Genomic DNA, 20,514 nt, shown 5'->3' with positions numbered 1-20,514 from the left:
CTGTGGAAACTGTGGGCGTGGCCTCTGAGCGGAGTGAGTTACATGATGTCCCGGTCTTTCTACTCCCTGCGGAAACCTCCGAGACTATTATGAATTCCAGAGCACGCATCTACGAGACGCTTATTATGCTTTCAAATGGAAGCTGTTTACGACCTGGTGTGGTTTTCGTAGTATAGACCCGAGTTTACTGCCCAGTGGCTTCAGTACTGGAGTTCCTTCAAGACCGTTTCTCTGATGGCGTAACGCCAGCAACTTTGAAAGTTTATGGTGGCAGCCATTTCAGCTAACCACGTGCTATATATGGATGGTGCTTCATGGGGGCCGTCATCCGCTGGCTCTCGTCGTCGCTTTATTTTCACAAGTGCGCGACGGCTGAGGCCTTTCCGCCCTGTGCGAGTTCCCTCATGGGATTTATCTATTGTACTGCAAGGTCTATCAGGACATCCGTTTGAGCCCTTGGAAACCGTACCGGATAAAATCCTGACCTTGAAGACAGTTCTTCCTATGGCCTTATCCTCCCTCAAGAGAGTTGGGGATTTACAGGCTCTTTCTGTTTCGCCGTCGTGCATGGATTTTGCACCAGGCTCTTGTGAAAGGTATTGCTGCGACCGAGGCCTAATTATGTCCCTAAAGTCGCTTCGAACCCCTTTCATTTTCAGCAGACGGTCCTGGAGGCTTTACCCCCTGGCTGGGATAGGATCAGAAGATCTAAGTCTTTGCCCTGTCAGAGCGCTTAAGACTTATGTCGATCGATCAGCCTCATGGCGTTAGTCCGACCAGCTGTTTGTCTGTTTTGGACATAATAATAGAGGCCATGCTGTCACAAAAGCAACGCATGTCCCATTGGTTGGTGGAGGCAATATCTTTAGCCTATGAGGCGCGCGGTCTCGCCTCCTCCTCTAGGGTCAAAAGCTCATTCCACTAGAGCAGTCGCGCTTCCTCTCTCAGGCGGCCCTCAGTGGATCTTCTATGGCTGATATCTGTGCTGCGGCAGGATGGTCCTCACCGAGCACTTTTATAAAGTTTTTACAGTCTGGATGTAAGGACGGCTCCTGGCTCCAGGGTTCTCTCCGCTTGAGCAGATGCTTCCTTGGATCCCAGCTATCAGGTACGTCCGAGGCGTTATGGTATAGGGTTCCCATACGGTGACGTCACCACCGCAGCAGCATCGAAGTGACCTATGAAGGGAACATCTCGGTTACGTATGTAACCACAGTTCCCTGAATAGGGAACGAGATGCTGTGGTCCCGGCCGTTCCATACCTGATAGCGTTCTTCTCTTCAGTTCATGAAATCTGAGCGAAATAGCGCGCGGCACCCGGGTATACGATGCGTACGCATGCGTAAGGCGGTGCCAAGCGCTATTTGGCCAATAGGATTGGCGAGATGGGATAGGGCTTCAGACATTCGTACACACCCGAAGGTGTTCCCATATACGGTGACGTCACCGCAGCACCTCCTTACCAAAACAGGAGAGCTTTAATTACATACGAGACCTACTTACTTTTATTATTATTATTATTATTAATTCTGCAGCTCATTCAGTCCGCGCCGTGCGTAGTAAAAGAGGAGGGTCTCATTTACATACGAGCATTGCTTTCACCCGTGATTGGACGTTCTGACTCTGGTTCAAAACGCGCTGACCAATCAGAGTCCACCGCTCACTCAATGGGCGTGTCTAAGGAGTTTTCTTAACGTGATCAGGCGTTTTACCGGCATTTCAGCGTTTAATCGCCGGCTGGCGAGAGTGTTATTTATTTATTTATTGTCGAAGACTTTTATCATTTTCAAGATGCTGTGCCTGTGCCTTTATGTCCCCGTCCATAATTCAGATCAAGTCGAGGTGGAGTATTTTGAATCTAACGGATTACCGTCCGAGCTCAAGTCGCTCAAGTCCCTCAGCGTCCTTCTGCCGTCGCAGGAATTCTCCACATACCGAAAATGGAGTAAGGTAGGAAAATCCAGCCATCTATATACATATTTTTTCACTGTGATGTAACTTAATAAGTTAAACTGATTAAACTAAAACGTAGTTTAGTTATTTAATTATTCCTGTGCACGTTCCGTTCCCCTGCGCGCGCTCGCGCAGCCGTTCGAATTGACCATATATGGAGTTTCCCAGCACGAAAACTTAAAAAAAACGCGCGTTTTTATTACTATCGACTAATTAAAGTATATCAGTAATGAGTCTAATGTCTAACCACATCAATAGCACTATAACTTATACATTTTACTTGAATGTCGTTGTCCTTGAACTGAATGCTGTATGGCGCCCCTAGTGGTGCAGTTTCACCAAAACAATCAGTTCATCATCTGGATGAGTGTACAAATATGATTATCATCTCATGAACATGTGTTCTTGAGAATGCATTCAGTCATTACAATCAAAGAGGAGTCTAAGGAGTCTATGTCAGTGGTTAAAATGATTTGAACGAGGTTTTTAATTGTTCTAGTTTGCCAGGTGTTGACATTCACACATTAACTTCTGCTGATTTCTGCTGAGCTGCGTTGGATTTTCTTGCATTAAATTGTCATCTTTTCAATTTCCTCCCCACAGAAAACCATGAAAACTCAAGAGAAGGAGCATGATGGACAGCTGGACTTCGAAGAGTTTGTTCACTACCTCCAAGACCACGAGAAAGACCTGAAGCTGGTCTTTAAAAGCCTGGACAGGAAGATTGCTGGTATTATACCTCAATGCAACACTTCAGAATCATAAACCCGCAACTTGCTGAATTAAAATCGCTGACATTTAATTATTTGTTCCACATCAGGTCAAGTGAGCGCCGATGACATCGTGAACTCACTGCGGGATCTTGGCGTTCATATTTCCCTCCAGCAAGCAGAGAGAGTCCTTCAAAGGTGAAATATTTTTTCAATAAAAATGGACATTAATGCACTTATGTTTTCTGGTAGGGCTTTGACTTTTAATAATCGTGGTGAAGTCTTAAAACCACTGTCATTTACCTCTAATTTTCACTATTTTAGACACAACAAAAGCTTTATCGGTTAATTTTTTTTATTGCTTTATAATTATTTTTTTTGCATTATTAGCTTAATTTGACCTGTAATTTCACTGGAATTTATTGTAGTAATTGTTTATTACTGTACATTACAGAGAAACCAAACCCTTTGTTTATGACTCTATAAATGCAGTGACCTCTTGACCATTTTATCTCTGAATGGACCGAGTCACAGCTTTGTTGGAAGTTTTATCATCTCTTAAATTAACTGTAAAGTTAATTAACAGGCTCTAAACGATCTTCTTTCTGTCCTATTTCTCATTTCTCTCACGCAGCATGGACAAAAACGGCACGATGACTGTCGACTGGAACGAATGGAAGAAGTCTCCCACGTTGCAGCCTGCCGAAAACATTCCCGAAATCATCCTGTACTGGAAACACTCGACGGTAAGCGGTTCCTCCCACACAAATCCTGAACTCAAACTAACACCGGTCCAAATCCTAGACAATCTTGATTAGCAGAAGCTGCTTTATTCATGTCTTCTGCAAAGAGACATTATTATGGGGATCTGGGTGACATGTTCGCTTGATTCAGATTCCTTGAAATGTGCATTAATTAAGCTGGTTTGGGTTTTGGGATGAGTTCAGAGCGTTGGCCTGGTATATGCTTGATGACAGTCCTAACGCGACTTCCTAAAATATCTCCAGCTCCAAAGGAACACCGTGATCTAGGACAGGGTCCAATTTAATAGATATAACCTATCATCCAGTCTGTCTCTAGAGAATCCTTCTATTAATACAGCAGCCAGAGTTTGTGCATAAATCCATCCATTAAACATGCAAATCAAGTGTCATGGCACTCAAATAAACCAGGACTGACTGTGCGACACCTTCTTGTGCAACAGTTCAGGACACTCACAGTTAGATGATTTGGAGACTTGGTGTAGTTCAATATCAACAAGCTACTTTAGATTGTTATTGAGCTCCGGTTTAGACCGGACTGCAGCCTTTGTTCTCACGAGGCAGAGTTCAGCGCGCAGACAGATGTCTGATGCAATGTGCACGAGTTTGCAATCAGTTTTGTATGAGTTTGTAAAGTCCGCAATGGATTTTTTGGATCAAATGGCGCTGTGAAAACACGCAGATTAGGTTCAGGTTTTGTCAGCGTCACAGACTGACGCACACGCTGATGCTGCCAAGGTCTTGCACTTTAGTTCTCTTGCGGTTTATATTTGCACTCATGTGAAATACTACACTTTACAAAAATTGAATCTGGTGTAGAAATGATTTACACTCTGAAATTGCTAGTAAATTTCACAGATGATTACAAAGAAATGGCAAGTAACGCACTGAATTAAAAGTGAAATCTTGAAGTAGAAAGACAGAAATTGTTTTGTTTTTGTTAAAACATCCTGCAATAATCTTTGTTTTATTTACAACTTGGAAAAAAATTTTTTTTATTTTTTTTTTTTTTTATTTAAAAAATTCACTTAAAATGAGTTAATTTCACAACTAATTACAATGACATGGCAGATAATACATTGAATTAAATGTCCGATTAGACTGAAATAGTATTTTCTTGTAAAACACACTCCAGTAATTTTTTTTTTTAATTATGTACTTTGAAAAATACATTTTTAGTGTAGGATTTACTTTAAAACAATTTTTATTCAGAAATTGCTAGTGAATTTCACAAATAATTGTAAAGAAACGACAAGTATCACATTGAATTAAATGTGAAATTTATGAGTAGAAAAACTGAAGCATTTTTTTTTTCCAAAACATTATTTACAAATTTGAAAAATACTTTTTTACTTAATGTATTAAAAATAATTTTCACTAGTAAATTTAACACATTACAATAAACTAGTTCATTGTTTTGTTTTTTTTATTTACAACTTTAAAAACTATTTTTTGTACATTGCTTTGAAACCATTTTCACTTTGAAATTGATAGCAGATTTCACAAACAATTAATGGCACGTAACACACTGAATTAAAGATGAAATTAGACTGCAGTGGTATTTAATGTAAATAAGGAGATTAATGGAGTATGTTTTTTAGAGTGTAGTTGTTGTTTACTGAAAACGCTGTATATTGTCAGTTGTCTTTAACCATGCTGCTGATCTGAACTTATGCATACATACCATCTATGAGAGAAAAAAAATGACCCACACGAGATTACTTCACATCAGACAAACACATGACGGGGATGTGGTGGAGACATCTGGCCGCCGGCGGAGGCGCTGGAGCCGTTTCCCGAACCTTCACTGCTCCGCTCGACCGACTCAAAGTCCTCATGCAGGTACGGCGGCGCACACACCTCAGAATTACTTGCAAAGATGTATGTTCCAGTGAAAGCATTTGGACTCTGAATAGTTCTACAGTCCAGTCAGGCGACCAATCAGAATCCTTGGAGTCGAGCGCACCCTCTGTGCTGCGCTCTGATTGGTCAGAGACGAGATAACGTTTGATGCTGTCACCTCCCGAGCGATAGTGAAGATCTGTGTCATGTTCTACGTCAGCTGTTACTCAATCGGACTTTGATAGTTCAGTGAAATCAGGCCCAAACCTTTTACCTACATATTCCGAAATACTTAACTTTGCTCTAGTTTTAATTGAACGCATCAATCCGTTCATTAAAACTGTAAACGTATGATATCATCTGTTAATATTGACACACTATTCTGAAAAACTAGATTGTTGTTGTGTATATTTTATATCTATATTGTTGGCTCTTCTGCTTTAGGTGCATGGATCTCATGGAAACAGCATGTGTATCATGAGTGGTCTCGCACAGATGGTCAAGGAAGGAGGGATGCGTTCGTTATGGAGGGGCAACGGCGTCAATGTCGTCAAAATCGCGCCTGAGTCGGCCCTCAAATTCATGGCTTATGAGCAGGTAATAGACCAGAGATGATGCTGAGAAGCATAGTGATGTAAAATTGCTGCTTTTTCAATGCAATTCCAAAATTAAAGCTTTATAGTTAATGTTTGAAAATGAAGAAACAGGCTTATTATCATCAACTAAAATCATAAAAAATATTAATTACTTGAAATGAAATGAACTATTGAAAACTGAAAAAAAAAAAAAAACAGTGTTAGTAGATAATATATGCTATATATATATATATAATATATTATAATATATATATATATATATATATAGATATATATATATATATATATAGATTTTTTTTTTTTTATTTATTATTATTATATATTTTTTTTACGTATTTTTATAGATAGTTATTGGCTATCATTTTCTATTTTTTTTTATTTTTTAAAATTGAAGTACTAATGATAATTCAAATCAAATAACTAAAAAACTAAACTTGAAAAAACATGTACAATATATATATATATCATATATATATATATATATATATATATATATATATAATATTATATTTTAAATATTACAAAAATCATTGCTAAAAAAATTACTGCAATTTTAATTAAAACTAAAATGAAAAACAAAATCGAAAAATGTAATTCAAGATATTAACAAAAACTATAAAAGAATATCAATAATACTAAAATATCAATTTACCATTCTGTAAATTATTATTATTAATTAATATTAATATTATACTATTTATAATCACTATAATATTTTATTGTGGTTGTAATATATATATATATATAATATATATATATATATATATCTATATATATATTTCATAGAATCCTGAAAAAAACATAGAATCCTGAAAAAAATTATTTATTTTTTTAATTTATGGGGTGAGCATTAAAATAATGGGCTATTATTATTATTATTATTATTATTGTATAGTCATACTGAATGGGGTAATACAGGTTTTCCACTTTTATTCTCAGCTGATCACATGTTTGCTTTGTGTGTAAATGCCACTCAAATCCTGCTGCATTAAATGAACCGCTTTTCTTCATCAACAGATTAAACGTCTGATGGGAAGCAATCAGGAAACTCTGGGGATCAGCGAGCGTTTTGTAGCAGGTTCCCTGGCAGGAGTCATCGCCCAGAGCACCATCTACCCCATGGAGGTGAGGTGTCAGATTAACCTTAAAGATCTTTAGTTGCTATTTTAATTTGTAATTCAGACATAGTTTTAAGATTAAGCTGTCAAAAAACAAAAAAATCAAACCCCCTTAATTCCATTCCCTCAAAATTCCCAAAACCCGCCTAGAAATAAGAAACAAGTACAAGTACAAGGGCATCTCAGACTGTGCCAAACAGATCCTGAAGTCTACAAAGGCTACGTCCCCAACATGCTGGGCATCATCCCGTACGCCGGCATCGACCTGGCCGTGTACGGCATCGACCTGGCCGTGTATGAGGTGAGCAGAGGAACACAAACTAAAGCGGTCACTGCTGCCGTCACTCGTGAAGGGAGAAAGCTCATTGTATTTCCTCTTCTGCTCTTGATAGACGTTAAAGAACACTTGGCTTCAGCGCTACGGCACGGAGAACGGACATCCGGGTGTGTTTGTGCTGCTAGCCTGCGGTACGACTCCCAATACACCCGCCAAACCCGCAGTACGAACACGCATGCAGGCGCAAGGTGAGGTTTATGCTTTATAACAGCTGTAAATAATATATCATCTCTTTTAATAATTATATATTTAATACATTTTATTACTAGATTTCATTTATTGCTCATTTTAATACATTTATGCTTTATTAATTGCTTAATATTTTATTTATGTATGAAGAAATTTATACGTTTCCAAGCTACGAGCAGCGGGGACCACCCGGCGCCACAAGATCGGACATTCTGCTATTACGGTTTCTATTTATTGCTTAATATTTTATTTACGTACGAACACGCATGCAGGCGCAAGGTGAGGTTTATGCTTTATAACAGCTGTAAATAATATATCATCTCTTTTAATAATTATATATTTAATACATTTTATTTATTGCTTAATATTTTATTTATTTTTAATAAATTTTATTTAATATAACACATTAATACATTAAATGTATGTTTATATATTTAATATACATTTTATTTAATATGTTTTATATTAATACATTTAATTTCTTATTTAATACATTTATATAATGCATTTAATTTAATGTTTTAATATAAATTTTATTTATATTATTTAACAGATATTAATACATTTTTTTTAAAATGCACATTTTTATGTTTATTATATATATATATATTTATATATATATATATATATATATATATAGATATATATATAAAATACATTTGCTTTTTTAATATTCTTTTTTTTTCTATATAATAATACATTTTAATGTATTTACATATTTCTAATTTTATTGTAAACTTATTGGTTTAATATTTATTTTAATATTAATTTTAATATATACTTAAAGAAAATTCACTGCTTTTTTTTCTTTTAAGTTCAATTTTAATGTATGACATTTCCAAAGTTAATGAGTAATCATGATAAATAATCATTTTCTCAATATTGACCAAAATAAATATGATTATGACTTTTACTATAATCGAGCAGCCCTAGTTTATAATGCATAAATGTACTAAATATTGTTCGGTTTGTATTTCTGCAGCTATGGTTGAAGGCGCGTCTCAGGTCTCGATGACGGGACTCTTCAAGCAGATCATGAAGACCGAGGGCCCCACGGGTCTCTATCGGGGCCTGACCCCAAACTTCCTGAAGGTCATCCCGGCCGTCAGCATCAGCTACGTAGTGTACGAGCACATCAAGATGACGTTAGGCGTGCAGTCGAGATGAGGAGTTGATGAACGGACATGAGGCGTAAATCTCGAGGTTTCTGAACTTTGAGGTGTGGAGGCCATCTCATTCTGTGAATGTGAGCGAGGACGATGATGCTGTCAACGAACATCTAATTATTTATTTAGTATTCTAAAATGGTAACGATGTTTGAAAGCTGAAATCAGGGACCAATTGTGAGCGTGTATTTCGTCATATACATGTAAAGTGCCACTGCGAGAAGAATCAAGTGCTGTTATGATCCAGTCAGGCAGTGCATGCATTATCTCATGCTGACTGAAGTTGCACTGCCCGTTTTCTTTCTAATGCTGCTTTATATCGACTAAAGTAATATATTTATACATCTTTATAACCAGATACTTATTTATGTTGTAGCATCCGAGAGTTTGAAGGATGTGTTGCACAGACTGAGTTTCAGAAGCCGGTGTGTTCTTGTGTTTCAGTAGTTCAGCTGCTGTCTAATTTAATCTTAATTGTGGTTCTCGGCACACTGATGTTCTTAGCTTTGCCTTAAGATAATGTCTGGATGATTTGAAAGGGAATGCACTTTAATTGCTTTAGTTAATTGTGAATGTAATGCAATGCAATGACTGTAAATGTTGTCAGAGGGTGGGTTTTCTGTAAAGGGGACCGTATGTTCGAGTAATAAATTCACATGATATGGTTACGTGCAGTATTGAGGGTTTTGAGTACACTAATGTCAACATATAAATGCACAGGTTTGTGTTGAGACCGTTCTGATGTGGTTCCGGAGCACTGGAAACGGCTTTAGGATGTTCTTGGGAATTAATGATTCAACTATGTCAGAGATTTTCATTGTAGCAGCATTTCTGTTTCAGAGTGGTTCTTATTTTAGTCTTATTATTATTTTTTTTTTTTTTAAAGAAATCCTTAAATGTAATTTATTTTTTCAATAAAAACTTAATATTCATAGTATGTTGTTTTGTTTTTGATTTTTAGAAATGCTTCCAAATTTTAATGATGCGTGTGTGTGTATGTGTATGTATATATATATATATACTAAAATCATTTCGGAAAAACATTCCAATTGTTTAATATTTTAAATATTATCTAAAACAATATTTTAGTTTATTCTGGAAATAAGTCCATTAAATACTGCCATCTGCAGCTCAAAACACTGTATTTATGTACCACTGAAATGCAATCTATTTCCTTCTCCAATTTTAAACATGATATTGGCATTTTACGCGATTTTAATAAACTAACAATTACTATGTACACTTAAAAAAATCTAAAGTTTTAATTTAATCAATTAAAATAAGTAGTTCTATGACAATTAATATTTAACAGAATCTTATTTTGAAATCCCGCTCGGGGGGGAAAGAGGACTTTTATTTTGAAATCCCGCTCGGTCAAATAATGACTTTTATTTTGAAATCCAACCAAACGCGGAAATGTCAACACGAAAGAACCGGAGGAATAAAAACAGCGATTAAAAAAAACATAAAATTAGACGATCTCAAAAACAAAATAGTACAAATATGTTTTAAAATGTTTTACTGTGTGTTAATGAATTCGTGATAAGAGTACACACAGAATAGTACTTGTATGTTTAATAATCTAGCTATGTTTAAAGTGTTTTAATATAATAAGACGCAGGATGTCTAAGAACATGTTTAAATCAGGTTGTTTAGTTCGGACTGCTCACGTGATTCTGACCTGGATCACAACTTTAGTCCTGTTTCTGCATAACACAGGTACACACAATTTACACTTTTCGTCCTGTGTCTTCTGCATAAACACAGGTACATTCATTGGTATGTGTTGTGTGGGTGGTGTTGTGTTGTGTCGTGTGCTGTGTGTGTGTGTGTGGTTCAAATCTAATTACAATTTATGATGTATGTTATAAATATATATATCTATATATATCATATATTATTATTATATATATTATATATATAATTATGATCACTCTGCCGTTCAAAAGTTTGGTCAGTTAGATTTTAACGTGTTTGAAAGAAGTGGCTGCATTTATTTGACAAAAAAAATACAGAATAAAAACTTAATTCTGTAAAATATTTTTACCATTTAAAATAATGGTTTCTATTGTAATATACTTTAAAATATAATTTATTTCTGTGATCAAAGCTGAATTTTTTTGGAACTTTTGATACTTTTTTTCAGGATCATTTGATGAAAAAAAGTTTACAGTAAAAAAGAACAGCCTTCATTAAAAACTTATATTGTTAGACTTTTCTAGCAATATAAGTGTTTATTATCACTTTTTATCAATTTAACACATCCTTGCTGAATAAAAGCATTAATTTCTTTAAAAAAAAAAAAAAAGACAAAAAACTACTGACCCTAAACTTTTGAACGGTAACAAAAGATTTCTTTTTTTGAATAAATGCTATACTTTTTTTTAACTTTTATTCATCAAAGAATCCTGAAAAAAAAGTATCAGGTTACAAAAACAATATTAATCAGCACTGTTTCCAACATTAAAAACAAATCAGCATATTTTCATGATTTCTGAAGATCATGTGACACTGAAAACTGGAGTAATGATGCTGAAAATACAGCTTTGATCGCAGAAATAAATTATATTTTAAAGTATATTAAAATAGAAAACCATTATTTTAAATTGTAATAATATTTCAGAATATTACAGTTCTTTCTGTATTTCTGATCAAATAAATGCAACCATGATGAACAGAAAAGTCTTCTGTAAAAATCTTACCGATCCCAAACTTTTAAACGGCAGTGTATATATATATATATATATATATTACTTAAAATATTTAATTTTATTTTTCTATAAATTATATTATATATTGACATATTGAAAAGAAATGTGAAAATGCTGTTTTGCTGCAGATCTTGGTAAGTGTCGGGAGAGAGGAGATCTGCTCCAGCCTGTGGTCTTCATCTCCGTGGTTCTGCTCTCTGTACTGCTGTACTTCACTGTGTCTCTGATGGATCCTGGCTTTGTTCTGTCTGACAGCGACACGAAGGTAGTTCTGAAAGTAACGTCTGTATGAGATAGTATCCTACTCGAGTAATAACTCATCTAATATAGGCAGATATCTGGGCTCTTTCAGGGAACGTTGGTGGAGAGTAATGAAGAACTGGAGAAGATGATTCCTCAAGATCACAGTTCTTTAAAGCAGCGGCGCTGCGGCTACTGCTTTAAACTGGTACTTCATCAACCTGAACGCTGCTTTCGCTCCACGATAAAGTCCAACCATAATTCTCCCTGGATAGACAACTGTGTCACTTCCACTCTACTGTAAAAACCATAAACCCGATTATGGACCAGTCACGTACAAAAATTGTAACCGCATAGACAACCGTTTTGGTGTCCCATCATATGATCCCTGGATATACAACTGTGGTTGGGTGAGTAGGAAATCACAACGTGGTTTCTAATTTAGTTAAAGTATGAATGTAAAGTTTGTGGCTGTATCTTGGGGTTTACAGGCTTCATGGTGAGTCTGAGTCTGTGTTTTAACATCCCCTTCATATCCTATTATTTGATCAGACTGCAGGATAATTTAGTTAAAGTATGAATGTAAGTATAGTTCATATAAAGATGTTTTAACACTAAAGTAACATAACATATTATAAAAATTTTATAATCATTAAATGAAACTAACGAGATCATCACAGTGTTTAGTTTGAAAAGTTTTGCATTGCATGATGGAACAAAATAAATTATATAAAAAAAAAAAAAATAATAAAGCAATTTTCAAACAAACTTCTGAACGAAAGAAATAAACAAACAAAAAAAAAAAAAAAAAAATAATATGAAATAAGATTAACAAAATAAATTTGTTAAAATAAAAAAAAGTCGTAAAATAACTCAAATTTGATTGAAATAAATAAATAAATGTAATAAACAATAATAAAATAAATTTTGTTTTAATAAATAAAAGTCAATAAATAAAATTATTACAATAAATAAAGATTTATTTGAATAAATAAAAATACATTTTGATAAAAATAAATAAATAGAATTTAATTTAAATAAGTAATAAATAACTAAATGTGATTAAAATTAACAGAAAATGATTCAAATAGATATATTCAATAGATAATTCGATTTAAATAATAAGAATAAATAAAATGATAAAAATAATATAAAATTTTATTACAATAACTAAAGATTTATGTGAATAAATTAAATAATTAATATAATTTAATTTAAATAAGTAAAATAAAAATAAAATTATCAAAAAAAATAATTAAAATAAATAAATTTAAATAAAAAAAAAAAAAAAAAAAATAATGATAAAAAACAAATAAATAGAATTTAATTTAAACAAGTAATAGATAACTAAAATTAACAGGAATGTTTCAAATAAATAGATCATTTTATTTAAATAATAAATAAAATGTGATTAAAATGATTAAAATAATGTTTTAATAAAATAAATAATAAATACATTTTGATAGAAATAAATAGATTTTAATAAATAAAGAAATAAAGGGATTCAATGATTAAAAATAATATGTGTGAATAAAATAAGTATAAATACATGTTGGTTTTATTAAAATAAATAATTAATTTAAATAATAAATAAAAAAAAAAAAAAAAATAAATTATAAAAAAAAAAATAATAAAAACATTAAAATAAAAAAAATACAAAAAAAAAATAAAAAAAAATAACATATCAATAAAAAAAAAATAATATATCACATATTAATATACAGGGGACCAAATTTGATTAAATAATAACCAGTACAGATCTATCGTTGAGTAAGCTTTAAAATAATATAAACATAGTAATTATCAGGGGTTCCATTTTTTCAACCCATATCAAATGTTTTTTTATATATATATTTTATTATTATGAAAATGTGTTTTTGTGTCTTTATAAATTGTTTAAAAAATTTAAGGATGGGGGGGGGTCCCTCCTCCATTGAGGGAAATCATCATATTTGGTGAAGTGTTATGTGGAGAATTGGAAAACCGCCTGCATTATGCAGTTTATATCTGCAGTTATATATTTATAGTAATATATTATATTCATTAAGCTGATTTGATTAGCACTTTCCCCTCATCACTGTGAAATACTGATTGTTCCCAGTCCGACTGGGTTATTCATTAAGCTGATTTAATTATCACATTCCCACTCATCACAGTTAAATACAAATCATTCCCAGTAAAACCACTATGAATTACTCCGGAGCGTGTGTGTTTAAGGTCCGGCGTGGTCTCTGCACCCACAGTGTGGGTGTTAAGGTCCCGTTTTTCGGTGGTCGTGCTGCTCCTGCTGTGCATTCACCTGTACCTGGCCTCGGTGAACAGCACCACCTGGGAGTTCATGTCCCGCCAGCGCATCCTGTACCTCAAGCACTGCGACGCGGAGGAGAACCACATAGAAATATTATTCAACCTCAACCACTTCTCAACACCACCCCAGAGCACACTTCACCCCAACCAATCCTACACCTAAAACAACCCGACCCACAGAAGAACCCTCTCCAAACAAGACACACCGACTCCAAACCTGTGGGACTTCTGCTGCGCCTGCGGGACGGTGGCATGGGAGAGGATCTACATCAGACACACCGACGCGGAAAAAAACCTGCAGGGAACATGTACAGTATCTACTTGATACTCAAACCCTGCATTAATCGTGTTTTTACTAATACTGATGTCAGGTGCTTATTTGCATCACTTTATGTAGTAAACCTGCAGGGAACATGTACAGTATCTACTTGATACTCAAATTAACTAGTGCCACAATTACTGGGTGTGTTTGGTATTAACAGAAGGATGTTTGTTGGATGATGACATAATTAAATCTCGCTTTTAGTTAATTTTATACGTGACTTAATAAACTTTTGTACACAATATGTATTGACTCGCTAATGAATGATTCTTATAAAAAAAAAAATAAAATAAATAAAATAATACCTGGAAATTAAACAAAAAAACAAAGATTCGTGAGACTTGAAGCAATGCTCAAACCAATGAAAAACTTCCAAAATGACTCAAAAAGATTACCAAAAAGTGTTTCATATGATGCAAAACGAGTGTGTGATAATATAAATGAATAAAAGCATCATCGTTTAAACACAACTTCAATTAATGAAAACAAATGACCTTATCACCTCTGCTTGCGCGACTTCTATCGATGGAGCTACAGGGTTCAGGAAGTTTAACAAGAAGTTTAACTGTTTGTTGTTGTTGTTGTTGTTGTTGTTTAACGTGAACGCCGCATTTTTAGAACGTTCTTCACGCGCCAGACGCCAGCGCGACGCTCAAGACGTCATCCTCGCGCAGATTTACGTAGAAATTTTAAGAAATTTTAAGATTTCTATTGAAACTGCTAAGATTTAAATTTGTTTAAATAACACGTTTAAACAACAACTTACATAGTCATGTTTGTTTATTTTCAGTGTTGTTTTTGTCTACAACCATTTTATCTACATTCAGATTGCATGTTGTGAGAGCTCCACTGATTAAAAAAATTTTTAAATATTTTTTTTTCCAACATAGTCCTGACAGTTTATTTTCAGTCTAGAACCATTCTACAACCATTCAATTAAACATAGTCCTGAGTGTTTATTTTCAGTGTTGTTTTTGTCTAGAACCATTTTACCTTTATTCAGATGACATGTTATGAAAGCTTCATTGAAATCCCGCCCTTTCTGTAGCGGTTCCACGCGCAGCCCCGCCCCCACCGGCCGCCGGCCAATCAGAGAGCAGGTCCGGGGACCGACGTCGGGTTGTTCTGGAAGAGGCGGAGTTCATTTTTCGAGCTCGTGAGGGGCGCGTTCTGTCCGAAAGAGAGCGCGTGAGAATCTGCGTTCGTTTCCTCGCTGTAAGTGTGTGTGTGCGGAGCAGCAGCGCGGGCTCGCTCGATTCTCGTCCTGTTACAGTCTCAAGAAACCGAGCTCAAGGAGGACGATCTTCTACCTCAACGAGTTTGAAACCCACAGCTCTTGATTCTCACTGAACACTCCTCTCGTCGCGATCAGTGAAATCATGTCTGCCTCAGCGGCTAAAGTCAGTAAAAAGGAACTGAACTCGAACCACGACGGAGGGGACGAGACCTCAGGTAAGCGAGGACGATCGGCGGCCATTTTCACTTTCTCTTCTCTCGCAAGCGGGGTTTTAATCGCTATTGTAGCTAGTTAAATATCCGCGGCTCGAGTGTGACTCGTTTGTGTAGACCGTGGCGGTGTGCGGTGCTTGAATTTGGCCGCGGGTCTGGTCTTCGCGGAGGGACGGCAGCAGCCGGCGGAGGAGGCCATGTTTGATTTCTGCGAACTAAGCGCGCCACAAAGCCCCATTAGGACGTACACAAAAACCGTTGTATTTTGAAACTCAAAGCGCGGGAGTTTGTTTTGTTCTGCCCGCTAACGGATCTTTTCGCAGAAGCGCGTGCAGTTAGAGAGCGTGAAACGTGCGGGAACGGAAGCGTCCGATCGCGGTGCTTTATTGTTGTTGTGCTTTAGCTTTAGCCTAGCCGAGCCACGTCTCCGCCATGATGTAGCACGGGCTAATGCTTGTTTATGCACTTTAACGGGCGAACGATGCTAGAAATTAACGCCGAAGCGACTTTCTCCCGCATCGACCGTGGGTTCGCGGCGGAAGCAGGTGCAGCGCGAGCGATTCTGTGCACATTTAAACCACGCGGCATCCGCGCGCGGCTCCCTCCGAGTTCAATGCATCAGACTGCATTCGCTCACAAAAAATTTTTTCCCGGGAATAATACGAATTTTTCGAAGAAACTATGCACATGTGTTAAGTTTAAAAATCTTTGAATTCTACTTAAAACGCGCGAATTGCGAATACAAGCGTTTTAGTTGCGCTAGCTTGTTAAATATTTCCTGTTGTTTTTTTCCTTAACTCTGTTTTCTCATTTAGAAAAAGAGCAACAAGAAGCCATCGAGCACATCGATGAAGTACAGAATGAAATTGACAGGTTTGTAAAACTACATTGAATGAATTACAGCGATAAGAAAGTTTAAATCAATGCTGTGATGATTGTGAATGGAGATGATTGATTTTATTAATTCATATTTATCTGATCTTGTCCAGACTGAACGAGCAAGCAAGTGAGGAGATTCTCAAAGTCGAACAGAAATACAACAAACTCCGCCAGCCGTTCTTCCAGAAGAGGTCAGAACTCATAGCCAAAATCCCCAACTTTTGGGTCACAACATTCGTCAACCACCCACAAGGTAAGCACCTGTACAAATCATTCCACTATCATCTACCATAATAATCAATGAGTGTTTGATTTAATATGACATGATTCTCTAGTCTCCGCTCTTCTCGGAGAGGAGGACGAGGAGGCGCTTCACTATCTGACCAGAGTAGAGGTGACCGAGTTTGAAGACATCAAATCCGGCTACAGAATAGATTTTGTAAGTGGTAAAAATTCACTTTCATGCCTTCGAGCGTTTATGCTTCCATACCTCATCCTCTGTTCTCCATTGCATTTTAGTATTTCGATGAAAACATGTATTTTGAGAACAAAGTCCTCTCCAAAGAAATCCACCTGAACGAAAGCGGAGACCCCACCTCAAAGTCGACAGAGATCAAATGGAAACCGGGAAAAGTATGTATAACGTTTATTATTATTATTAAGAGTTCTTTTCTCTGTGACGGAGTTCTATCACATACTGGGTTTTTAACGTGAATCCTTTCTTCTTTCGCAGGACCTCACAAGTCGGTCCAGTCAGACGCCGAGTAAAGCGGGCAAGAAGAGGCAACACGAAGAACCCGAGAGCTTCTTCACCTGGTTTACTGATCACAGCGATTCAGGCGCCGACGAGTTGGGCGAAGTCATCAAAGACGACATCTGGCCGAATCCTCTTCAGTACTACTTGGTGAGACCCCATCTGGAACGATACCCACATACAAGCGAAAGCTTTAAAAATATTCAGATTAACCCTTTAACTGTCACCCCCCATTTTTTAAAATAGGCATTAAAGTGCACTATCCAAACTTAAATTGTTGTATTTTATGAATACTTTGGAATATAGACCTAAGGTTGGTCTCTTTTTAAAGAAGAAAAGCAGATTTTGGCAAAAGTGGAATTTTTCCAAAAAATTAAAGTATCAAAAAGTTATAGAAGTTTAAATGTACTGTAAATAAAATGTGCTATATTTAATTTTATTTATTATAAATATTTTACATAACAGGTTTTACTCTAAAATTGGTATAAAATTAAAGCCTTGTGTCTAAATAAGTTATGTTCCAAATTTGAAGTTGATATGAAAAAAATGGAGGTTCCTGTGAGATTTTATTTAGGGCGTCATACCACAAACAGGCACTGGGAGCCACCAAAAAATGAATTTATCTCTAGATTTCTCTGTCAATTTTACTTCTATCTCAAAATAACCACCAAATATGGAATCCTGAGACTCAGACCTTTCCAATGATATGTTTGTTGCCAAGATTATAAAAAGTTTTGATTCTAAAAGATCGTAATGCATTTTGTAATATGACCCTTGACTCCGCCCACTAAGGGGGAGGAGACCGCCATAAGATTTTAAAGTACCATTTCCATGTGACGCAATGTCCGATTTCCAAATGGTTTTCACAGAATGAATCTTGGGCTTCTAAGCTTTCAAATGATATATAATTTGACGATTACTAAAAGAATTTATAGAGAAAAAGGACAACAACAAAAAAGAGCGCCAAGCGTCCCACAGGTGGGACGGTGACAGTGAAGGGGTTAAACCCATGTAGACTTGGTTTGTAGTATTTGGTCGTAGAACGTTTCCGTTCCAGTTGTTCCATTGACGCGGTCGAGCAGTTCTTCCAGTTTATGCAGCGGAATCTAATTCATTACCAATTCCAAACCATCTACAAACCCCAAAAATTTACAGACATGGAGGACGAGGAAGGAGAGGGTGAGGATGAGGATGAAGACGAGGAAGGTCTGGATGATATTGATGAAGAGGGAGAAGATGATGGAGAGGAAGAGGAGGATGATGATGGAGAGGTGTGCAACCAATTCGCGGTCGTGTAGAAAGTCTCTAAATGCGTCTAGTCCCTCTTCATTAAATTTCAAGTATTGTCTTATCATTTGAAGAACCGCTCATTAACTAACTGTGCCACCTTTATTATTTCAGGATGACGATGGCGAGGATGACTGAAGCTTGAATAGAGGAATATCATCCACATTTCTCCAGTCCGGTTTCCAAATTGCTTCTTTGGCTTTTTTGTTGTTTTTCGGGGAGCAAGATGCTTCGTTTTCCTCTGTTTTCGGTTTTGAGCTCCATCTTTCCTCTATCCTGAACTTGCCGTGTTGAAGTCCCCCGAACAGACTCACAATAAACTGACTGCGAAATCTTGCCGACGTGGCGTCTACCATCTCAATTTCCAAATGCATTTCGAGGTAAAAAGCAAAACACTGTAGTTATCGGCCACACGTTGTCTGGAGTAGACTTGCGAATAGTGTTTTCTGTTTGTTGGTTTTCTTTTTTTTAATATATATATGTACAAATATGATTGATTTTCTTCCTGTTAAAGTTTTGTGTGGTTAATTGAACGGAAGCCATGGTGCGCAGCGATCGGCTAGCTCTAGCGTTCTCCACCGTTTCGTTACTTTATTCTCGGTGTTTAAACCCTTCATGGTAGTGAATCCCGGTTTCAGGAGGGCTGAGGAAAGAGAGGGTATGTGGACACCATCATCGAGTCTTTGATTTTTATCTTGTCTTGTTTTACAGACATTCACCAGATTTGAAATGGATTACATTTTTGATAAAGAAAATAAAATAATCAAAAAAAAAAAAAAAGGAATCAAATCATGCCTGTAACTTTCTCTTCAACTTTTTTTTTTTTTTATGTAGTGGTTGTATTACCGTGTAAGACACTTCGAACTGTTGGGTTGGTTTTCAAATAAAACACCATGTTTGGGATTCATCCGGTTGCTAAGAAAATAAAATAAAGGTTAAAATGGTTTGTTTAAAAAAAAAAAAAAAAGTCAATGGGACGCCATATTTTAATATCCCTTGGGTCAAGAACAAAGCCATTAAATATTCCCCATAAAATAGCTTTATTAAATGTCATAAAGTGTGGTTTGGCTAATTGTCAACTTCTAAAAGATTTTGGTGTCAGCAGCAGCGTGGATGCAAAGTGTTCCTGCAGACGTCTGGCAACTATGAGCGCCACAAATGTTTGGTCCGAACCTTTAAACTCTTCTCGGGTCACCGTCACTGGGCTGAAACGCCCAACCTTCAATAAAAAACGATGATTTAATCCTGTATATCTTACACTGCAGTTCCAGATCGAAGGAATAGTTCACACAGAAATCAGGACACGCAAGATGTGAGTTTGTTTCTTCATCAGATTTGTAGAAATGTAGCATTGCATCAGTGTTTCAGCAATGGATGTTAATGGGTGCCGTCAGAATGAGAGTCCAAACAGCTGATAAAAACATCACAACAATCCACAGCACTCCAGTAAAAAGGTCGTCTGGTCTGAATCAGGAGAGAAATCTGCTCACATCAAGCAATGTTTACAAGCCAAAACCGTTTTAAACAAAAGTGTGAGTGGATTTCGACGTGAGAAACAACAAGAGATGTACTTTTTCCAACTAGAGGAAGCGTTGTTATATAGTATGGACGATTTTAGATGTAAAAAAAAAAAAAAACATCTTAGTAGATTTTTTACTTATTAACAGTTTTTCACTTCACAAGGTGTTACCTGATGAACTGGAGTGCTGTGGATTATTGTGATGTTTTAATCAGCTGTTTGGACTCTCATTCTGACGGCACCCATTCACTACAGATGCTACATTTCTCCAAACCGGATGAAGAAACAAACGCATCCTAATCTTAGATGAAGACACTTCCAGATAATTTTTCTTTTTTTTGGGGGGGGGGGGGGGGGGTTTAAGGGGGGGGTTT

The 20,514-nt window shown here is 36.1% G+C and overlaps 2 protein-coding genes and 1 pseudogene across 2 annotated transcripts; all 3 read left to right on the top strand.

The window, feature by feature from the left end:
• Nucleotides 1-1,698: 1,698 nt before the first annotated feature.
• On the top strand, nt 1,699-9,606 carry LOC109086963 (annotated as a pseudogene).
• A 579-nt stretch (nt 9,607-10,185) lies between these two features.
• Nucleotides 10,186-15,602, top strand: LOC109086962 (palmitoyltransferase ZDHHC12-A-like). Its single transcript, XM_042763008.1, has 7 exons — nt 10,186-10,391; nt 11,512-11,648; nt 11,736-11,923; nt 12,075-12,122; nt 13,841-14,023; nt 14,141-14,238; nt 15,301-15,602. Exons 1-7 carry the CDS (start codon nt 10,295-10,297, stop codon nt 15,600-15,602), a joined length of 1,053 nt encoding a protein of 350 aa, XP_042618942.1. The 5' UTR covers nt 10,186-10,294.
• seta (SET nuclear proto-oncogene a) lies at nt 15,409-19,528 on the top strand. The gene is made up of 8 exons (XM_042761592.1): nt 15,409-15,704; nt 16,517-16,574; nt 16,691-16,833; nt 16,916-17,019; nt 17,100-17,213; nt 17,314-17,485; nt 18,484-18,605; nt 18,736-19,528. The coding sequence occupies exons 1-8, from the start codon at nt 15,632-15,634 to the stop codon at nt 18,757-18,759; spliced, it is 810 nt and encodes a 269-aa protein (XP_042617526.1). The 5' UTR covers nt 15,409-15,631; the 3' UTR covers nt 18,760-19,528.
• The last annotated feature ends 986 nt before the right edge of the window (nt 19,529-20,514 follow it).

This window comes from Cyprinus carpio, chromosome A8, assembly GCF_018340385.1.
Source record: "Cyprinus carpio isolate SPL01 chromosome A8, ASM1834038v1, whole genome shotgun sequence".
In the NCBI taxonomy this organism is placed as follows: Eukaryota; Metazoa; Chordata; class Actinopteri; order Cypriniformes; family Cyprinidae; genus Cyprinus; species Cyprinus carpio.
This window is presented reverse-complemented; position numbering and strand designations above follow the sequence as displayed.